We start from the raw sequence: 21567 nt of genomic DNA, 5'->3' as shown, positions 1-21567 counted from the left end.
CCATTAACTTGTTACCGTTGAACGTTAACCTAGGATTAGTACTCACGAGAATCTCAAGAGAGCTCTGCCTCAGTTCAACCCACATGGTTGCCTCTTCAAAAGCATCCTCTTCCTTCATCTCCTCCTTCATCTCCACCTCTCTTCTTCATGTTGTTACCACTTCATCCTTTCAGTTAATTCATCATAAACACATCATACTCTGAAACAAGGGGAGTCTAGAGGAGGAACCAATCTTCCATCGGTCATCTCCTTTTATGGTTACTGGTTACTAGGTTAACATACTCACAGTATAAACTTTATCATCTCTGTTTTTTCAACCAACTTTAGCTTTCATCTCACCAATTACATCTTCTTCTAACAACACCTTAATTGGCACATACATCTCACTTTTTACATTATTGTCTTCCTTTTCATCATCTCTAGCATAATCTAAAACAATAACAACAATCATCTGTCTTTTTTCATTCTCAACGTTCAAACAGAACACAATATCATCGCAATATTACACCTTTAATCAATGGATTTTTACTGAGGTAATTTTACTGACCATTCGTTGTGTAAATTACACTTCTATCGAAATTAAGTTTTTCAAAAATATAACAGTGCTTTGGAACATTAATCTGTGCTAATATTGTGTAACTAAATATGTGTTGATACTCATTTCTTGCTTATTATTTTTTATATGTGGAAATACATAATTGCCTCTTGAGGTGGTAATAATGACCAAAGCATTACAGTATTATTGATCAACTGAATTGCCCACAAAATGCTTTTGATTAACCAGTTTTCCTTCCATCTTCAACTTGCTGACATTTGAGTGTTGACTATTAACTTTGACTTTCACTGTTTTCCTCTATTTTTTTGTTTACTCATAGTTCAACAGGTTTTGATTCATAAAAGTTTATGTTGAAGTGTGATCAAAATGTTCTCTTGGTTTTAAAGGAATAACATTGGACCAGCTAAATAAAAATAAAGTGCTTTGTTTTGTAAATCAAGTGGTGATTGGAAATTTTGGAAATCACTCTCAACAGTAAAGATGCCAGTTTTCCATACTAAAACCATTGAGAGCATCTTAGAGCCTGTGGCTCAACAGGTATTTTTCCTTAATTTTATCACTTACAACCCTTACTAAATCATTTATTTCAATGTTTATTTCATAGGTATCTCGTCTAGTCATCCTACATGAAGAAGCAGAAGATGGTGCCGCTATGCCTGACTTGGAAAAGCCAGTCTTAGCAGTCAGTGCAGCTGTGATGAATCTAATTAAGGTTTGGTATAAAAGTAATCTGTGGTTACTCTTATTGATTGACATTTGGTGACCCTAGGACTCTGTATTTGTATTATCATCAGGTCGGAAGGGACACAATCAATTGCAGTGATGATCCGATTCTTCGTCAAGATATGCCAGCCTCGCTTCAGCGGGTGGAGAAAGCATCTAAGCTTTTAGAAGAGGCATCAGCTATGCTCAAAGCTGATCCATACTCACAACCAGCTCGTAAAAAATTGATTGAAGGCGCACGAGGTAACTAATTACAAATCTCGCTCCTTGCATATTTTTCGGAATCTTTATTAATGCAGATTTTATTTATAATATTTTCAGGTATCCTGCAAGGAACATCATCTCTGTTGCTATGTTTCGATGAGTCGGAAGTGCGGAAAATCATAAAAACATGCAAAGAGGTCTTAAATTATCTCGCTGTTGCTGAAGTAATTGAAACTATGGAGGACTTGGTACATTTTGTAAAGGTGCTTTTTGTTATTACAATTTATCCTGTATTCTTACCTTTGCCTTTTAATTTTTCCTCATTCCTGAATGTTAGCAATCACTGCTTCCTGTCTGTAACCATCAAGAGACACTCAGCAACCTTTTTATTATTATTTTTCTCTTCTCATCACAATTTCATTGACAGTCTTGTTTCATCAGATTACTATTGCAGCTTTTCACATAGGCTTTTCATCAAAGCTGTTTATTTTTCATCCTCCTGTTCAACTTTATATTCAAGGTTACTTTTTTTCATTTTAGATCCTCTTTTCTTTTGACTGAGAAATAAATCGTTGGTTGAGTTACTTTGTACACCAATTTGTAATGAGGATTTCACAGTGAAATTTGCTATTTTATCCACAGTTTTTCTGCTTTCATATGTTTTTTACTCAAATTAACGCATAAGATTTCACGGTTAGTCTAACTTTACAAGGTCTTTGCCTCATTCAAAACAACAGTCTTCTAACATTTCATCCACATTGATTGTAAATTATTTGTTTATTCAATTCAAGCCTATTCACTAGCAGAATTATACGATTATTACTTATTTCTGTATAAATTATCACTCTCTCGACCTTAACTAATTAAACAACTATCTATTTAGATTGAGTTGAGGAATTTTGAATAGCTGTTTGAGTTTGAGCTGCACGGATGTTCATAGTTCATAAATTCAAAGCAGATCTCGTCAATATCATTTAGTAATTATTTTTAATTTTCGCTTTAATTTTACTTATTTGATTTTTACATGGTTTGACTTGGTCACTCTGTTTCACTTAAGCAAGACATGATAAATATTTCGTTTAGTGGTTAAACATATTGAACTTTTCACTCCTAATAGAAATTTTTGTTACTGAAAACATTGAATAATTGATTGATTCTGACTATCTGTATTTGCCTTCTTAATGGTTATACTCCAAGGTTGGAAAGATGTTCTTGATTTTTCAGTAGAAAATTGCATGAAGAATGAATATTGAATCGATCTTTCCATTTTAGTCATAGCATCTAAAAACAAGCGTTAAACCTTGTAATGATAACTTAAAAACCGAGAACTTGATTCAGGATCCAAATCTGATGTAATCTGATATCTTTTCATGAACTCTTCAAGTGGTAATTATAATGAACCTCATTGTGTTTTTCACGCAATCCACCATGAAATGAAATTACAATAATCTGCCAGTTCTCATTGCCAATCGTCTTGTTTACACCTTATTAAGTCACTAAATCAGTTTTTGCGATAGCTACTGAATTACAGCTAATAATCTCATAACGATGCGTCTAAAGTAAAATTCTGTTGCGATAAAATTGGTTTTCAAGAAATTTTCATCAATTTTGGGGAAAACCTTGATTTTATTTGTATTTTAACTTTATTTGTTATTTTTTAGAAGCATGTTTAGTATTTTGATGATCATCCAATTTATCCAACAATCTTATATAGTTTATATTAAATTTAATCAGATGCTGAGAATCAATTTTGATGGATTGTAACAGAAGTTTGAAAGTAAACCAAAATTAAATTATTTTAAGATCTTTGTTCCAGCATTTTGGTTTGATTTATTTTGCTGGCAAACCTACTTACAAAGTCAAGTTAGTCAACTAGAATTATTTTCATTAATAATTGTTTTCGATTTTGAAATTTTCGTATATTTTCGTGTATCTTTAGGAGTTCATTAGGTTATTAAGATTTTCATTGGGTTGTCAAAAGTTATCTATCAGGTGAATGCTCATAAATTTCCATATTGTTCGCTGTTTTATTCATTATCTTTATTTTTCTTCATCCCTGTCTAATCTTCATAAAATCCTCTCAAGGGTAATACCTGTCAGTTGGTTGTATCAGTAATATATTTAAATAAATTGTGTGCATCTTAAAAGCAGTAGGCCAAATGAAAGAGAGAACTTGAAGGAAGAATAAAAGATAATGTGTTGATGGTGTCGGAATTGGTAGCTGTGAAGATAATAAGAATCTGCCAACTTGGAAATTTTCCCATTAATATCATAGAACTTTTTCTCTTCTTTTTTTATTTATACTTACATTTATATTTATATTCTTTTTTTTGTTTCCCTCAACTTCACCTTACAGGATGTCAGCCCACACTTGACTCGAGTTTCCAGAGATGTTGATGCTCGTGAAAAGGAATTAACTCATATGGTTCATCGAGAAATTTTGATTCGAAGTTTGGATGCAGTTAAAACTTTAGCTCCAATTTTAATCTGCGCCATGAAAATATACGTACAACTTTTAGCTCAAGGTTGGAGTTTTTATTTCAAGCTATTACAGCTGTAATTGTCCAGAGAAATTATTTTGAAAAAAACCAAATTAGATCAAATTGCAACAGCTGAGCAACTGTGCAAGCAAAAGACAAGATCAGATCAGATTTTCCCCTCTTTTGTTTCTGTAGTTTAGCATTTTTCAGATGGTTTGCTTGAGTTAATTTGCTTGACAAAATCTTGGTTTGATTTTCATTAATTGGCTTTAACAGATTTGAATTTATTATGAAATCTATTATAAAATTTACTTTATTTTGTTCATGGTTCAGGTAAAAAAACGGATGAGGCTGCTGAAAACCGGAACTATCTGTGTACACGAATGACTGATGAAATCAATCAAATAATCCGAGTATTACAGCTTACAACATACGATGAAGATGAATGGGATGCTGACAACTTAACCTGTATGAAGAAAGCTTTGGTAAATGACTGTTACTTTTGTTTTTATTCACCTTGTCACAGTTTCCTTGAATATCAATATTTGGAGAAATTTTGACAGAAAATTCGAAGTTGCTTATTTATATCAATCAAAATTAATTTTATTTTTGCTTTGGAATATTGAATTTTAGACAGCCATTGATGGAAAAGTTCAAGCTGCCCATGATTGGCTTGAAGACCCAACAGTTTTACCCGGAGGAATTGGAGAGAAATCAATACGCCAGATATTGGAATATGCTAATCGAATTGCTGACCGATCTTTACCACCAGATCGTGATGCTATTAAAAAAGGAGCTGGTGATATTAATGCCATGATTAATGCCTTATGTGAGTTAAGATCTGAGGGAAAAGGAGATTCGCCTCAAGCTCAATCTCTCAGTCGAAGTATTGGACAGAAATTAAAAGAGCTTATCGGTATGTGTAACCGAGCTGTTACCAATGTTGAGAGAAGCGGAGTTCGTCAACCAGCCCACACTTTGAGAGGAAAAGTTGAACAAGCTCAATCTTGGCTTGCTAATCCAGCTCTTGATGACAAAGGATTGGGCCAGCAAACTATACAATCAATTATTGATGAAGCTCGTCGTTTAGCTTCTCTATCATCACCTGCTCATCGTCAAGATATTTTAAATCTATGTGATGAAGTTGAATCATTGAATAGACAGTTGGGTGATCTTGTTCGTCGTGGTCAAGGTAACACTCCACAAGCTCAAGATATTGCCAGACGATTATCAAATAAACTTGGCGAATTACAAAAGCTTTGTGAAAATGCTCTGGTTAACCGTGTTGTTGAAGATTTCATAGATGTAACCACTCCGCTTAAACAATTCACTGATGCCGCTTTGGCTCCTGAAGGAACACCTAATCGTGAGGTTAATTTCAATGATAAGGCTCAAGGGCTGTCCAAATTTAATCAACGCGCAGCTCAAACAGCTCGTAATGTTGCCTCTGGAAGTGCACCCAACAAGCGTCTTGCTGAAGGTTTGATGTCCTCAGCTAATCAATGTGAAAGTTTATGTCCTCAATTGATCAATGCTGGTCGCATTCGGTTAACTCATCCTGATAATGTTGCTGCTGACGAACATTTTGCAAATCTCAGGAAACAATACGCTGATAGTATCAATCGAATGCGTAATTTGGTCGATGAAGCAATAGACACAATAGCTTTCATCAAAGCTTCAGGTCGGTCAATCTTTAACTTTTCAAAGAAACAATTGATTTTGTTTTACTTTTATTGAAACAATAATCATTTATAATTTTACTTTTTTTAAACTCGTACAGAGGATGCAATTAAAAAACATTCGGCTCTTTGTGAGAGTGCTATTGTTAATCAACAACCTCAACAAATGGTGGACAATACAACTGCTATTGCACGATTGTCAAACAGAGTTTTAATGGTGGCTAAACAAGAAGCTGATAACTCTGAAGATCCAGCTTTTATTGCTCGAGTCAATAGAGCAGCTGATGAATTACAAAACGGTATTGTTTTAATTACAATCCTCCCATCAATTGTTGACAGAAAACAGTTGATCATCTCGATCAGTCCTGTTTACTCCCAATTAGTCTCGTTAAACATTGCTCATCTAACTTTATTATTGTTTAATGTTTAGCTGTACCTCCAATGGTTTCAAACGCTAAGGCAGTTGCTCTTAACATAACTGATCCAAATGCTATTTCAAAATGGCGAGATTCGAATAGAGCGGTGAGTTCGATTTTTTTTTCATTTATTCAAGTCAACTATTATTTTATTAATCGTTTTAATTAATCGTTTTTCAGTTGATCAATGCTGTTGCCAATGTGAGGAAAGCTGTTTCACCCGAGCTTCCAGACATCAGTCAACTCATGTTAAGAGGTAAGTAGTGCTGGGAATAAGACAAACGGAGTGATTTATGTACACGTCAAAATTCGTGTTTAGTTAGTGATTAGTTGAAACTCTTAAAATTACCAATACTAATTGATTAGTATCAATCTTTAAAAATTAAACGACAATCAAATAACAGAAGCATCGCCATTGGGTCAACCTTCTAGCTACAATACTATGGCCAATATGGATTACCATTATCCAACTAAACGACAATCTGACATACGAACGTTACCCCTTCATTACGGTTATAGAAAAGGTAGTTGAGACTAATATGCATTAATTGATTGTTAGTTGCGTCTTTGTATTGTGATTGTCTTTTCCTGTTGTATTAATTAATTTGCATGATGTCTCGTTCTTCATAACTAATTAATCTTTTGTTAGCATTTATACTAACTTTGTTAACCTTCTAATAGCATTGACAAAAACATTTCCCTTCTGATAATACAGCATGATTCCTTTAAATCATTGTTTATCTTGTATTATTTTGTATTAGAGCTGTTGCTTTATTATGTCTAAATTTTGGTTTTTAGACGTTTTGTTTAATATTAATTTTTTTAAACTAATTGAATGTATTAATTGCAGAAGAAGAAGCGCCTCCACGACCACCATTACCCGTCCACGATGAAGCTCCACCAAGACCACCACCACCACCAGCAGAGACGGATGATGAGTTTGAGGAAAGATTCCCAATCATTCAACCCAATCAACCCATCATGGTTAGTTAATTCGTTCCCTTTTAAATTCACTTCATTTTCTCTAATTGTGCTGTACAAATTTTCCATGTGTTATAGATGGCCGCTCATGGACTACACCAAGAAGTAAAACAATGGTCTAGTAAAGACAATGAGATAATTGCTGCTGCAAAGAAAATGGCTCTTCTTATGGCACGATTGAGTCAATTGGTTCGAGGTGAAGGTGGAACCAAAAAAGATCTCATTGCATGTGCCAAAGCTATTGCTGAAGCTTCAGAAGAAGTGACCAGATTAGCCAAGGAACAAGCAAAACTTTGTACAGACAAGCGTATGAGAACTGTAAGTCTAACCTTAATTGGTGATAATTTAGACTTGATTACTAATATTAAGTGTTTGTTTTGTTGTTTCCTTTGTAGAACATTTTACAAGTGTGTGAACGTATCCCAACAATCGGAACTCAATTGAAGATTTTGTCAACAGTCAAGGCAACTATGCTAGGAGCTCAAGGTAATCATTTTACTCTGTCTTTAATTGAATAAACACATTAATTTGTATTTTTTATTTTTCAGCTACTGAGGAGGATCAAGAAGCAACCGATATGCTCGAAGGAAATGCTCAGAATTTGATGCAATCAGTCAAAGAAACAGTTCGTGCTTGTGAAGCAGCTTCAATTAAAATCAGGACTGATGCCGGGGTCAGATGCATTTGGAGGAGGAAATCCCCTTGGTATCAGTATTAATCATAATGATGATCTATGCCGAGTTATGAATTAGTTGAATGAAAGTTCTTTTTGTTTCTGGTGACCATAATGTCGATAATATACCTTTTGCATAAACTGATGAAGCGATAATATTTTCTCAAAAAACGAGATGAGAACGAAAAATTATTTTGAGCCATTCTGTTTGGCTACTGAATTTACGAACAATCTCTTATTGATAAACTCTAATCGATGTGCATCTTTCAATCAAGTTTGCTTTTAGATTTGTTAAAAATGCTGCTTAACTCTTCATCTTGATCAACTATAATTTAGTTCACATTACAACTTCAAAGTTATTATTACAGTCAATTTACATACTTAATCAAAAGTGCCAGTCGCATCTATAGCTATGCAATCAAGCTTATAATTTACTCAAATCGTCTTTATTTTGATGACATATGGAAAGTTTAGTGTTAACAATAGCTATCAAGATTCATTTAGTTTCGGAATCTATTGCATTTATTCATAAACCTGATTAATAAACTACTTTAGTGATTCTTGATGCGAGAAATTTTTAATCTCTAGAAAACGGTGGGTTTTCAGGAAAAGTTATTAAATTCTGAACATTAATATTGTGTGTGAATTGAAGTAATCTTTTTGTGCCAAACAAAATGAAATAACAGATAAAACACGAAAAAAAGATGTTTATCGACTTGCATTTTATCTCTCTTTCTATCAAAATGACTTTAATTATTATTATAAGTACTTCTAACATCTATCAACTGAAATGATCAATAATTATCAATGTATTCTCAAAATATTATCTTTTCTTTCATTTTACTTTCTCCTTCACTCTCTACTCAATTACACCATCTTTAAACATTGTGAACATTACCACATCAATCAATGATGAAATGAAAAATTTCATGTTTAAAATTAAACTTTAATCAATTGACAAAATTGCTTCCATTTTGCTTCGGTAATAATTTAGGAAGTGAAAGAAATGTTGTCATTGAAATTTAACTTCATGAATATGCAAAAACTCTTGTCACAAAGGCAATCAACCAGAAAATTTCCAATCAACCATCAAAATATTTAAATACTCATCTGATAATGAACCCAATTAACATCAATATTTAGATAAGACTTCGGCAAAAAATATTATAATTGACTTACAATACTGAATTGTTAATACAGTAGCTTCAAACTAGGCTTGCCTTTTTGAAAAAGGCTTTTTGTCGTCTCTGGTAACCAAGGTGATGCGACCAAATTTTGGTTACTAAACCAAAATTGTAAGGCAACCAGTTTTGGCGGTTTTTAGTTGAACCAGTTTTTGACACCCAAAATAAACTGTTGTGAATCCTTTTTTATTTTAATTTTTTACTATTTTAATTACTTTAATTATCCTCGATCATTTTTTATGGTTGTCTAACAGTGTTTTAATCTTTGGTGTATTCTACAATAAATTCATCTGTGTTTGAATTCACTGTTTATTAAGGTGTCACTTAAGGTTTATTACTGATGTCAACTTAATTTTATTCAAAATGTACTCAATGAATTATGCCTCATCAGAGGCATCATCAGCTTCTCTTGTCTCGTGTTCAATTAAGGATTATCCCTCTTCTACACCAGAGTCATCTCCAAAAGTGTACACAAAGGATGGTAAAGATAGGTTTAACTCATATGAACCTTATGAAGATTTTTCAAACTACGGGAAAATGTTATCAGATACGTTTTCCGAATACAGTGATGAAAGCTTTCGAAAAACATACAGAAATGAACCAGTTAAAACAAAGTATCCTACAAATACAGACAATGATGACTATTCTCAACTGTCATACAAACATGTGCAATATATGTTGGATGATAATCAAAAGCTGTCTGATCAAGTATCAGCTCTCAAATCACAGTTAAATGTACTGAATGGTGATCATGTAGGCCTTTCATATCAATACCAATTGTTGGAGAAAAAGTGTCAAGCTAAAGATGCCGAAATAACTGAACTTGAAGGGAAAATCTCTGCTTTGACTATACAACTAAAATCTGAAAGTGAAGCTAAAATTGAGGCTCAAGCGAAATTTTCTCTGGCTGAATCTACAATTGAATCGTTGAACCGTCAAATTGGTGTTATGGCTAAAAGTGACTCGGCTGTCAGACTAAGAGAGAACTATGAAGCAATGTTATCTAAGCTCCGAAACCAGCATGAGAATGAAATGTTAGTGTTGAAAGGAGAAAATGAAGGTTTGAAATATGAATTGGAAAGTAAACGAGCAGATATTGACAAGCTAAAGGCTCAACTTTTGGAAAAAGACAAATTACTCAATAATCGACAGGCTGAAAAAGAATCAAATCTGGACGATCTACAACAGCGATACGAAGAAATTCTTCAGCAAACCTGCAATAAAGTCGAGTATGAAGCTGTCTTGAAAACGAAAAACAATGAGATCGACTCTCTGCGACAAGAGATAGCGAAACTGGAAGTCAAACTATCAAATCAATCGACAGTGCCATCAAACTCGGATTGTAAATGTGAAAAAACATCTTCGGCCTTAAGAGAAAGTGATTATGTCAAAGACATCAAAGAAGAGTTTGAAAAATGTCTTGTGAATCTACAAACCAGGCGAACTCAAATCGCTTCATTACAATCTCAGTTAGCTTCAATTAAAAAAGAAAACTTGGAACTCAAAGAGAAGCTCAAGGAGACTGAAAAGAATGTCAGTAAAACCAACGAGTTTTTGAAAAATGCTCATGAACCGTGGATAAAGAAACTCGAAACTCATTATTCAGCTCAATTTGAAAAGGACATTAAAGAAGCTATCAGAAAAATAGAAGAAACGAAAAAGGAAGAAATCGAAACATCTTATAATAAACATTTAGAGGAATATGTAAATAAGTTTATTGAGTACCTTCACTCATTTTCTGACATTGAATCTCCAGATCTTCAATCTTATAAATTACATACTATTTTCGCTCCACTGAGGAAACTTTGGGTTAAAATTAATTGCAACCTCGAAGATCGTCTCACTGAACTTGATCAAAAACGAGAATCAATGGTGGAGGCCAGAGAGGACCTAGAAAGAGCCTTAATGATTTCGAAAAACGTCGAAATGACCGTTTCAAGTGCACCTTCGTACTATCAAGATATGGACGACTCAGAAGCCAGGATGAAATCTAAATTAGATGAATACAAGAGATATTATCACCGTCTTATTGATACACAAAAGAAAGAAATTGATGAATTAAAAAATCTTTACGCCAGATTAGAGGTGGAACCACAACGCGAGTGTAAAGAAAATGATGAACAACTTTCCAAGGGATCAACGTGTCGCAGACTGTTTCATCAAATTAGTTCTGTGAAAGATTTATAGAATTTATATCTTTTGTATCTCAATGTTTCTCAATTTTTCTTTTTGCCCTGTTGCTAATTTATGTTGTAAATATTCAAAATACCGACTCATGTAAGCTATGCGTTGTATTAATCTCCATGTTACACATGTTAAAAAATCTCAAACCTGTATCATTATGTGTAAATATTCCAATCTCAAGAAAACTATTATATTTGAAACTTCATACTTTCTGACAATTAGAGTATAATTGCAAATTTATTTATCCTTTATTCAGTTTTCATGAATTTTGCATAAGACTCGATGAGTTATAACTGAGTGATCACTGCTAGTTAATCCGACAAAATTAAAACAACAATGTTGATTATAAATATACTTTTTGCCAGAAAGTCGTCATCTTTACAAGAAGTGCTATTCATTGATGTTAAAATCATTACTGTCTGTGCAATATATTGTGCACAAAATACTTATGTATTTTTTGTCGATTTTATTGATTTTACCAGTAACCGGAACTATTCAGAGGAATTTAAAAATATCTATTCATTTATTTTTGATGCTCATTAAGAAAAGCTGAAAATTAAAAAAATCCATCGCTTCATTTTTGCATCGTTCTCCCTATTAAAAACAATTCCAACAAAAGTAGACGATATTAATAAATTATTAATGACTGATTTAAAAAAATGTCTACGACTACAACTTTGGGTTGTACAAATACAACTAAGCCTGCAGCGTTAGGGGCTCCTAGGGGGTCAGCCTAAGATTCCTAACCCGTCTAGAGTTTGTCCAGAAGGAAGCAATCGATTCCCAATGATCATCCTCTTTGAGTCGTAGACAAAATTGATTGCTCTCATTTCATTTATAAACCCATTACAAGAACTAATTTTTCTTGTTAAATCATTGTTCAAAAATAATTATTTGACAATTCAATTGTTCATCAATAGCTTTACACTGATTCTTTACAAATTAATTGTGTTAAACAATCAAATAGTATTCTTATCCCACTAAACTTGTACTTTTTGATTTTTTTCCCAAATTTGCATCTCATTTTGTTACTTTAAACTCCATCAGATGTCACGCATAATTGTTTACAATCGAATCGAGCGATTCTTGTGTTTACAGGTTTTTGCCTTGTAACCATGGGAATGATTACATCGTTGACGCGTTTTTGTATTCACATAGCTTGTTTAAATGTCAATAATTGCTGATTCTAATTGAACAGTTTTATCTTACCTCGAACTATTAACTTTGATCGATCGATGGTTGAAAATCTGCCTCTATCGAAGTATACAGTCAAAGTACAAATCTAGTCCTTTGAAATATTCAAAGTTTAACCTCAAAGTCAAACCTTCATCTTTTTTTGTGTGTTTACTTATTTGTTTTTGCCTGTAATTAACAATAATAATATTAGTACATTTCTATATACTATATTTATTAATATATCTATATTGATAAAATATATAATCATTATTGTTATTCTTTATACTCTTGGTGAAATTTAAACCTTGTTCTGTTTGAATGTGAAAGTTTAAGCCATTATGATTAATGGAGATGATATGATTGAGCTTAAAGTTTCTAATTATGGTGTTAATGGTGAGGTTGATATTACACCTTTAGAGGATAACGTTGCTGGAAACGATTTACTTCAAAATGCTCAAGTAAAGCTGATCCAACTTCCGTCTACTGTTAACGTGATTCAAGTGCCCTCCAATCTTTTGGTATCCAATAATAACTTAATTTTATGTTTACCTCCAGAAGGTATTACACTACAATTGCAGCCATCTCCAACCCTTGATTCATCGATGGAAGGAAATTCAGATGAAATTTTTTCTACTACTGATTGTGGTAATCAGCCATCTTTTACATCTATGTCACCGATAACCTGTCCAGATATCATACAGACGACTGCTTTTGAAACAAACGAGGTGTCACCAGAAGTTCAATTGGAGAAAGCCCAAACATGGCACAAGGATTCACAATTGGCAATTAAAGCTCTTGCTGCACTCAAGGCTGCCTAGCTATGCTAATATGATACAGATGAAACTATGAAAATCTGATTAAGATTGATGTTGAATATATATATTTATGTTTATAACTGACTAATTTGGTAAGCCAATATAATAAAGTTAATTACAAATTGTAATTTACAATTGATAAAGCAAGTGATTGTGCTGAAGTTTATTTCATAATTTGCTCTCAATTGGCATACTTTGCTCAACTGTAAGCGTCATCAACGAGTTTACTTATTTACTGGTTTGGCGTTTAAATACCTTGAGGAGTCAAGAAACATTTGATTACTCTTAAATCAGCTCCTTGTAATACCAATTTCAAGTTATCGACAAAGTTACCATGAAAATCCCATGTCGTGAGCTTCTTCAAGAAAGCATTGAGATTATCGATCTATCGAAGCTTACAGCGATAGATTGAACACAAAAAAAAAACATTTCATTAATGATAAAGAAAGTCTTTGTCGATTAGACAATCAATGTTTATATTAATTTGTTTAATGTTATTTATTCCTTTCTTATTAGACGGATGATATTCCACTGACAAAATGAACGATAACGGACCTGATTGTGGTGGACGGATCAAAAGTGTAACCATCTACAACCAGTAATCAAGAAATTGGACCTTGATTAAATTAGATTACAGTTCAGACTTGGCATCGTTTAACTTAGATTCACAATGAATTATTTGTTTTCTGAAACTATTATCTCAATTTTCTTGTTGAAATCTTCAATACTTTTTGAATTTCGAATATTTTCTCCTATTTTGGCCAATCTGTCATGCAACTCTTTATCATTCAACAACTCGTCAATGGCTGATAACAATTCATCTTCAGTAACGTGATGTGGACGGAATGATCGACCAGTCTTTTTATCTTCAGCTCTTCGACCATTATCGTGTTGATCAGAAAATAATGGTAAAACAATGCAAGGTTTGCCGAAGTAAAGTGTTTCGACAAATGTATTGTTACCACCATGATGTATGACCAAATCAACTCGAGGTAAAATGGCCATTTGGTTTAGATATTTACCACCAACCATGTTTTCAGCTAACTCGTATTTATCATGGAATGGTCCTTTTGAAACAATGAACAAATGTTTTGATTTGCCAAGAAAACCAATGAGTCTTTTCATCAGCTCAATATCTGAAGATCCCATTGATCCTAAACTAAAAAAGATCTTCCTTCCTGGGCGATCAAAAAATTTTTCATCGAATCCAAGTGGTCCATCTTGAACTTTACGAACCATATGGTCAAGTCTGAACCATTTATCAGGAACTGGACCGATCTCTGTATAATCAAGATCCGCAGGGAATGGATATACATTGAGATAAGGCGATGCTTTCATAATAGCAAACGGTTCTGGTGTTACTCGTTTGGAAACCAACCATTCATCAAAGCTGCTTTTAACATCTTTCATAGCTTCGGCCATAAACATTTTATAACTCATCGTTGTGGCTTGGTCAGTATCAATTGGTAAACCAAAGCCATATGGTGGGACATTAGGTCCATCATAAGCCCTAAGAGGGTTACACGAATAAAGAAGTGCCCATGGTTTACCTGAATTGATAACTGAAGGAACCGTTACATAGAAATCAATAATAATAAAATCTGGATTTGTTGATTCAAGAAGTGCTGGCAATTGATCATTAACTATCTTTGCATAATCAATAAAAGCAACACTTGCAGGGACAATAAGTTCAACAAACTGTTCTTTCGGAGATTTGCTGTATGTATGAGCATACTTGTTCATGAAAGTTCCCCACTTTTTTTGTGTGTCTTCATCATCAGGCACTGTTGGGTCATCTAAAATTTCAACTTTAAAATCTTGATCTTCAATTGGTTTACGCCACCCTTTAGGAACAGCAAAAACACATTGATGACCGAAATCCTTTAACATACGTGCCAAACCAATGCAAGCATTTACATGGCCATGACTTCGAAGAGAAAGAAAATAAACGCAAATAAATGTACAGCGAAATTCAAAAAATTAACAAATCGAATAAATTTTTTACTTACGCATCCATAGGAAGAAAAAAGATCTTCATTTTGTTTGATTTCGATGAAGGTTAATCAAAAACTAAGAAATTAAGCTAAGGATATAATCAACCAAGGTCTTGATTTATCTCGAAAAATAAATGGAACGCGCATTCGTAAAAAATAATCAGTGTTAATCTCTGATTTTCATAGCTTCATCTTATGAAGCCTATGCTTTTATGATTGACTAGAAGTAAACATAATTAGAAAACCAAGTTATAAAGCTCATGAAACAGAAGCAACCATAGCCATCATTGATACATAACAAAAGGTTTCGGTTCGGATCCGTATAGAATGTCTAAAATTGGGACTATTTTCGCGTAAAAATTCTTATATTGACGAAGTTTCCTTACATTTATAAAATGATATTATAAACTCAATCTAATTATTAGTAATATTAGTATTAATAGTTGAATTTTACTAATTTTAGTGTTTTTTCATCTAATTAGTTTTATGAATTTGTTTAATGTTTTTTATTCCGTTCTTCTTAGACCAACAATATATTACTGACTTAATGAGGACCTAATTGTGACGGATCAAAGGTGTAACCATCTACAATCAGTAATCAAGAAATTTAACCCTGATTAAATAAGATCAAAGTTCAGATTTGAAATGGCATCGATGAATTTCGAGTAACTCTAGTGCTCGAAACTTATCATTTATTACTCAATCATAGTTTTGCTGACAATAAGTCACATTTTGATTCACAATGAATTATTTGTGTTCTGCAACTATTTTCTCAATTTTCTTGTTGAAATCCTCAATGCTTTTTGAATTTCGAATGTTTTCTCCTATTTTGACCACTCTTTCGTGCAACTCTTCATCATTCAACAACTCGTCAATGGCTGATAACAATTCATCTTCAGTAACGTGATGTGGACGGAATGATCGACCAATCTTTTTGTCCTCAGCTCTTCGCCCATTATCATGTTGATCCCCAAATAATGGTAAAACAATGAAAGGTTTGCCGAAGTAAAGTGTTTCAATAAACGTATTGTTACCTCCATGATGTATGACCAAATCAACTCTAGGTAAAATAGCCATTTGGTTTAGATATTTACCTCCAACCATATTTTCAGCCAATTCGTATGTATCATGGAATGCTCCTTTTGAAACAATGAACAAATGTTTTGATTTGCCAAGAATACCAACGAGTCGTTTCATTAGTTCAACATCTGCAGCTCCCATTGATCCTAAACTAAAAAAGATCTTCTTTCCTGGGCGATCGAAAAACTTTTCATCAAATCCAAGTGGTCCATCTTGAACTTTACGAACCATATGATCAAGTCTGAACCATTTATCAGGAACTGGACCAAACTCTGTATAATCAATATCTGATGGGAATGCATATACGTTGAGATAAGGCGATGGCTTCATCATAACAAAAGGTTCTGGTGTTACTCCTTTAGAAACGAGCCATTCATCGAAGCTGCTTTTGACATCCTTCATAGCGTCAGCCATAAACATTTTAAGACCCATTCCTGTGGCTTGATCGGTATCAATTGGTAAACCAAAACCAGATGGTGGTACATTTGGTCCTTCATATGCCCTAAGAGGGTTACACGAATAAAGAAGCGCCCATGGTTTACCTGAATTGATAACCGAAGGAACCATCACATAGAAGTCAATAATTATAAAATCTGGATTTGTTGACTCAAGAAGTGCTGGCAATTGATCATTAATTATCTTTACATAATCAATAAAAGCAACACTTGCAGGGGCAATCAGCTCAAGAAACTGTTCTTTCGGAGATTTGCTGAACGTATGAGCATATTGGCTCATGAAAGTTCCCCACTTTTTTTGCAAGTCTTGATCATCAGGCACTGTTGGATCGTCTAAGATTTCAACCTTAAAATCGTATTCTTCAATTGGTTTACACCATCGTTTAGGAACAGCGAAAACACATTGATGACCGAAATCCTTTAACATACGTGCCAAACCAATGCAAGCATTTACATGGCCATGACTTCAAATGAAAAAAATGCAAATAAATTTACAGCGAAATTTGAAAAATTTAAAACTCAAATACAGTAAATTGTTTACTTACGCATCCATAGGAAGAAAAAAGATTTTCATTTTGTTTGATTTCGATGAAGGTTAATCAAAAATAAAAATGAATGTAAGCTAAAGATATGAACTGAAATTGATCAAAAAAATAAATGACAGACCAATTTGTTAAAAATGAGCAGTGTTAATATTATTTTAATGAAGGTTATTTCCCACTCAAGATAACTCGTTATCATCACTGATTGATTGGCCGATACTTGTATTTTCATGATAAGTCATTTATTGGAGGTGTTAATATTTCAATTGATCACAAACAATGCTGCGAAAGATAACGCGATTTGAGTGCTATTATTATTATTTGATTTTTTCTGACAAATCAGATCTGTCAATTCGCAAGGGTTCGCATAAAATTAGCATTGCTCTTTAAGATGATCGATGCTTGTCCAACCCCTGAAAGGTTTTACTTTAACTATGAATAGAACAATCAACATGGAAAAAGTTCCAATATATGATTGATTAGAAAAAGCATAATTGGCAAAATTCGGTCATAAAGCTCTTGAAACAAAAGCAGCCATCATTAATAATTTAACGAAAGGTCGATCTCGGTCGTGGTTTGTATCGAATCGCTCAAGTTGAGACTATTTTTGCCTGAAACTTCTTACATATTCAAGGGAAATAAACTAAATCTAATTCTGGAAATTTTTCATGGTTCAAGTGTTTCTTCTCATTTTTTTCGGTTTATTTCGATCGCTTTCTTAATTTAAAGTAATAATAAGAAAAATTGTTTTGGCTTCAAGCAGATATAAAACAGGTTCACTGATATTGTTGAAACACTAGTGAATCATTTGGTGGGTGTGGTGAATAAACAATTCAAATTATAATTTCACTTATAACTGACTAATTTAGCAAACCGAAAGTGATAAAGTTAATTACAATTGATAAAATCAGCAAAAATATGTTAGACTTTATTTCAGATTCTGTTTTGCTATCAATTGGCATACTTTGCTCAACTATTAGCGTTATCAAAGAGTCTACTTACTTACTGGTTTCAAGTGTAAATGCCTTGAGGAGTCAAGAAACATTTGATTACTCTTGAATCAACTCCTTCTGATACCAATTTCAAGTTATCGACAAAGTTGCCATGAAAATCCCATGTCGTGAGCTTCATTAAGAAAGCATTGAAGCTATCGATATATCGAATTTTATAGCGATAGATCGGACATGAAAAAAAAACATTTTTATTGGTAAATAAAGAAAGAAAGTCTTTTCTTCGACAAACACTCGTTTGTTTTTATTTGTTTAATGTTATTTTATTCCGTTCTTCTTTGGACAACAATATTTTACTAACATAATGAGTGATTACGGACCTGATTGTGGTGGACGGATCAAAGGTGTAACTATTGTCAAGCCGATTGTTTATGGTAATGTTGCTCGACATTTTGGTAAAAAACGAGAAGAAGATGGCCATACACACAGCTGGAATGTTTATGTTAAACCATTTCAAAATGAAGACATGTCAACTTATGTGAAGAAAGTCCATTTCAAATTACATGAGAGTTATACTAATCCAAACAGGATCGTAACTAAACCACCCTTTGAAGTAACTGAGACTGGTTGGGGGGAATTTGAAGTCTCGATTAAGTTATACTTTATGGATCCAAATGAAAGACCTATCACCATTTATCACATTCTTAAACTATTTGAAACGGACCCTATAAGTAAACAAATCAACATTAAAAAGTACATCATCTCTGAATTTTATGACGAGATTATATTCCAAGATCCATCAGCTATGATGCAGCAGTTGTTGACAAATACTAGGCAGTTAACCATAGGACCTTATAAACATGAGACTGATTTTGAAGACAAAAAAACAAAAACCATTGCATCAATCCAATCAGCCAAAATTAAAGTTAAAAGTGAAATTGAAGAATTGAAGGATAGACTAAAACAAACACAGACAACTATAGCTAAACTAAAGGAAAATATTTCCAGTGCTGAAGCAAAACAAGAACTAGAAAAGAAGCAGCAAGCTCAATTACAACAACCAGCAACTCCACTAACAACAACGTCTGATTCTCAACAATCTCAACAGCAACAATCACAGTCACAGCTTCAACAACAACAACAACCTCAACAGGAATCACAACCACAATCACAACAACTACAATCTAAGCAGCAACAGCAGCAACCAGAGCAACCAGGACATCCTCAGGATGAACCCATGCAACAAGTACAAGTAATGGAAAATATCGCTGATCTTCAGCCTGTTACTCAACAAGAAATCCTTAAACCACAAACGGAATCCAAACAAACAGTCGAACCAGTTCAACAGCAACCAGAGTCCTCATCAATTGAACTGTCACAACCATCTGAAGTATCACAAGAAAAGGAAGTAAAAGTAGACGAACCTATGGAACAACAACCTGCAACAGTCCCGACTGAACAATTGCAAACTGACACTAAATAAATTTGATTATTTTTGTAAATTCAACTTGAAACTAAATTCATTATTTTAAATCAACTAACAAAGAAGATTGAACTCCATCCTCAGTTCGGTCATTTAATCCATCAGTTAATAAGATTCATTTTTTTAATTTTGATATTTTAATGATTGATAGTGAAGTTATGTTTTAAGAAATAGAAACTCCATCTGAAAAGATCCTTCATTTACCACATTTGCCATTAAAATAGCCATATTTTCTTAAAGCTTGAAAAATTGAGTTGTTGACTAAGATATTGATCATCTGATTGGTTTCAATCGCCATAAGCCATCATTCAGATAATGCACACTTTCAATAGCGATGCCTTTGTTCACTTTGGCTCTGTAAAAATTAAATTTAAAAGCAGATAAATAATTCTGTACATAAAACATTTCCAGAACACGTTGAATGAAACTTACATATCAGTAGATGACATTTTGAGGATTCCTGCAGCTAAAGCATGCTGTTTCCCATCAGCAAAAACTGCAACTACACTTCCGGCTGGTAAATTTGGAGTCATAATCGCTCCTCTTGAAGTTAAACCGGGACACATAATGTTGGCTCCTTGGAGTACGAATTGAATAGCACCAGAATCGACTTGCATTATTGGACATATTAAAGGATCTGTAGAATAAAGAAAAATTAGTACAATTTATATCAATTACCTCTTACATATCATGAATAAATCACATTATAAAACAAAACTATGGTTATCTGAGTGAACTGTCCCAGTTCTATGCATGGAGATTACTCCATAATTAGCCAATTGAACAAATCAGCCATTGAATGAAATTCAGCTAATATCAAGTGCCGGCAAAATAGTCATGGTTATAAGCTTCAACTACACCAAACCTTACAGCAATTGTGTCATGTTTACATGGCTTGTATTTTTGTGATAGTATGGATCAACTTAATGGTCAGATTACTAAAGAAGGTGAAATACGAACATTTATGAAGCAATTTTAAAGTAGGAATATATGGATCATCCCTTTGACGGAAAAATAGATGTTCACCAGCTGCATTAATTAACAGTTCAACATGGTTTTGACATTTAACAACTTTAATGGTATCCTTTTTAGGTATAATTTCATCGATACTTTCTTCTAGATTAGGAAATTGTTCAATAAGCTTGTTACGGATTCCTTTTTGAACTGATGATTTCAATTGAGTTGTCCCAGAAACACAGGTATCATCAAATCTGTAGTCACATAGAAAGAGGGATGGAGAGTGTGTTGAGAAATTATAAGAGAAGCATTTAGATTTAATGTCAACATGATACTTACTTTTTAAACATCTTCTAATAACACAAAGCCTTTAATAAACTGTCTAAAATCAAATTTCACTGATTTAGTAATTGTTAATAAAATAAATAAGAAACAAAGAGAGGTATAAAAAGCACAGCAAACAGAAATAAATAATATGAAAAAGACAACAAATCCGACTCAGCAACTCAACTCAATGCAATCACATGGTTCACCTCAGAAAGCCAACTTTACTTTTTTTACCCAATCACATTGAAAGACAAATAAATCATCATCAGAGTTTAGATTTAAATTCAATTCAATTACTGAAAAACTGTGATTCATTTATTAAGCTCTAATTTATCTCTTAGTTCAACAGTGGTAATCAATAAGTTGTCAACAGACCTTATAGAAATTTGATTTCTTCAACTATCTATTCAAATTTTACATTTTCTGGTGAATTTATAAATGATCAAAATATCATTTAAATCCTTTAATTTATGCAATTTTGAAAATAAAATCAACTTTAAGCTAAAATATTGATTATCATAGAAAACAATACAAAAATAGAGGACAAATTACAGTTCAAAACATGTACTAATTGCTATTATATTGGTATAGAAGGAAAAATTGTCCCTACAGCCTTTCAAGGCATACTTAACTTAAGTTAAGGAATAAAGATTATCAGGTATTGAATGGTTCATGGAAGATTTGTTGAGATTTCAACTTGAGTGTAAA

At 33.1% G+C, this 21567-nt stretch overlaps 5 protein-coding genes across 6 annotated transcripts; 2 read left to right on the top strand and 3 right to left on the bottom strand.

The window, feature by feature from the left end:
- Positions 1-51: 51 nt before the first annotated feature.
- Positions 52-8662, top strand: Vinc (vinculin). 2 transcript variants are annotated; one of them, XM_015928078.3, is made up of 16 exons: positions 52-533; positions 876-1093; positions 1161-1268; positions 1351-1522; positions 1601-1746; positions 3840-4008; positions 4297-4448; positions 4597-5644; positions 5744-5941; positions 6073-6164; positions 6239-6314; positions 6463-6582; positions 6909-7042; positions 7118-7357; positions 7435-7525; positions 7588-8662. In XM_015928078.3, the coding sequence occupies exons 2-16, from the start codon at positions 1037-1039 to the stop codon at positions 7755-7757; spliced, it is 2973 nt and encodes a 990-aa protein (XP_015783564.2). In that variant the 5' UTR covers positions 52-533; positions 876-1036; the 3' UTR covers positions 7758-8662. The 2 variants fall into 2 exon arrangements, with proteins under 2 accessions (XP_015783564.2, XP_015783565.2); XM_015928079.3 differs by lacking the exon at positions 6463-6582 and having other exon boundaries at positions 61-533.
- Positions 8663-13544: 4882 nt separating this feature from the next.
- On the bottom strand, positions 13545-15133 carry LOC149094622 (uncharacterized). The gene is made up of 2 exons (XM_089266269.1): positions 15081-15133; positions 13545-14998 (listed from the first exon to the last, which is right to left on the bottom strand). The coding sequence occupies exons 1-2, from the start codon at positions 15107-15109 to the stop codon at positions 13747-13749; spliced, it is 1281 nt and encodes a 426-aa protein (XP_089122395.1). The 5' UTR covers positions 15110-15133; the 3' UTR covers positions 13545-13746.
- A 571-nt stretch (positions 15134-15704) lies between these two features.
- Positions 15705-17248, bottom strand: LOC107361393 (uncharacterized UDP-glucosyltransferase YjiC-like). The gene is made up of 2 exons (XM_089266268.1): positions 17146-17248; positions 15705-17064 (listed from the first exon to the last, which is right to left on the bottom strand). The coding sequence occupies exons 1-2, from the start codon at positions 17172-17174 to the stop codon at positions 15813-15815; spliced, it is 1281 nt and encodes a 426-aa protein (XP_089122394.1). The 5' UTR covers positions 17175-17248; the 3' UTR covers positions 15705-15812.
- A 923-nt stretch (positions 17249-18171) lies between these two features.
- Positions 18172-19594, top strand: Gas41 (YEATS domain-containing protein 4 Gas41). Its single transcript, XM_015927986.3, has one exon. It carries the CDS (start codon positions 18457-18459, stop codon positions 19573-19575), a length of 1119 nt encoding a protein of 372 aa, XP_015783472.2. The 5' UTR covers positions 18172-18456; the 3' UTR covers positions 19576-19594.
- Positions 19595-19642: 48 nt separating this feature from the next.
- LOC107361212 (malignant T-cell-amplified sequence 1-A) lies at positions 19643-20999 on the bottom strand. The gene is made up of 4 exons (XM_015927987.3): positions 20872-20999; positions 20536-20786; positions 20008-20212; positions 19643-19930 (listed from the first exon to the last, which is right to left on the bottom strand). The coding sequence occupies exons 1-4, from the start codon at positions 20880-20882 to the stop codon at positions 19849-19851; spliced, it is 549 nt and encodes a 182-aa protein (XP_015783473.1). The 5' UTR covers positions 20883-20999; the 3' UTR covers positions 19643-19848.
- Between the last annotated feature and the right edge of the window lie 568 nt (positions 21000-21567).

Source organism: Tetranychus urticae, chromosome 1, assembly GCF_039701765.1.
Source record: "Tetranychus urticae isolate SD_2017Ah chromosome 1, NJAU_TeUrti_SD_1.0, whole genome shotgun sequence".
NCBI lineage: Eukaryota > Metazoa > Arthropoda > Arachnida > Trombidiformes > Tetranychidae > Tetranychus > Tetranychus urticae.
This window is presented reverse-complemented; position numbering and strand designations above follow the sequence as displayed.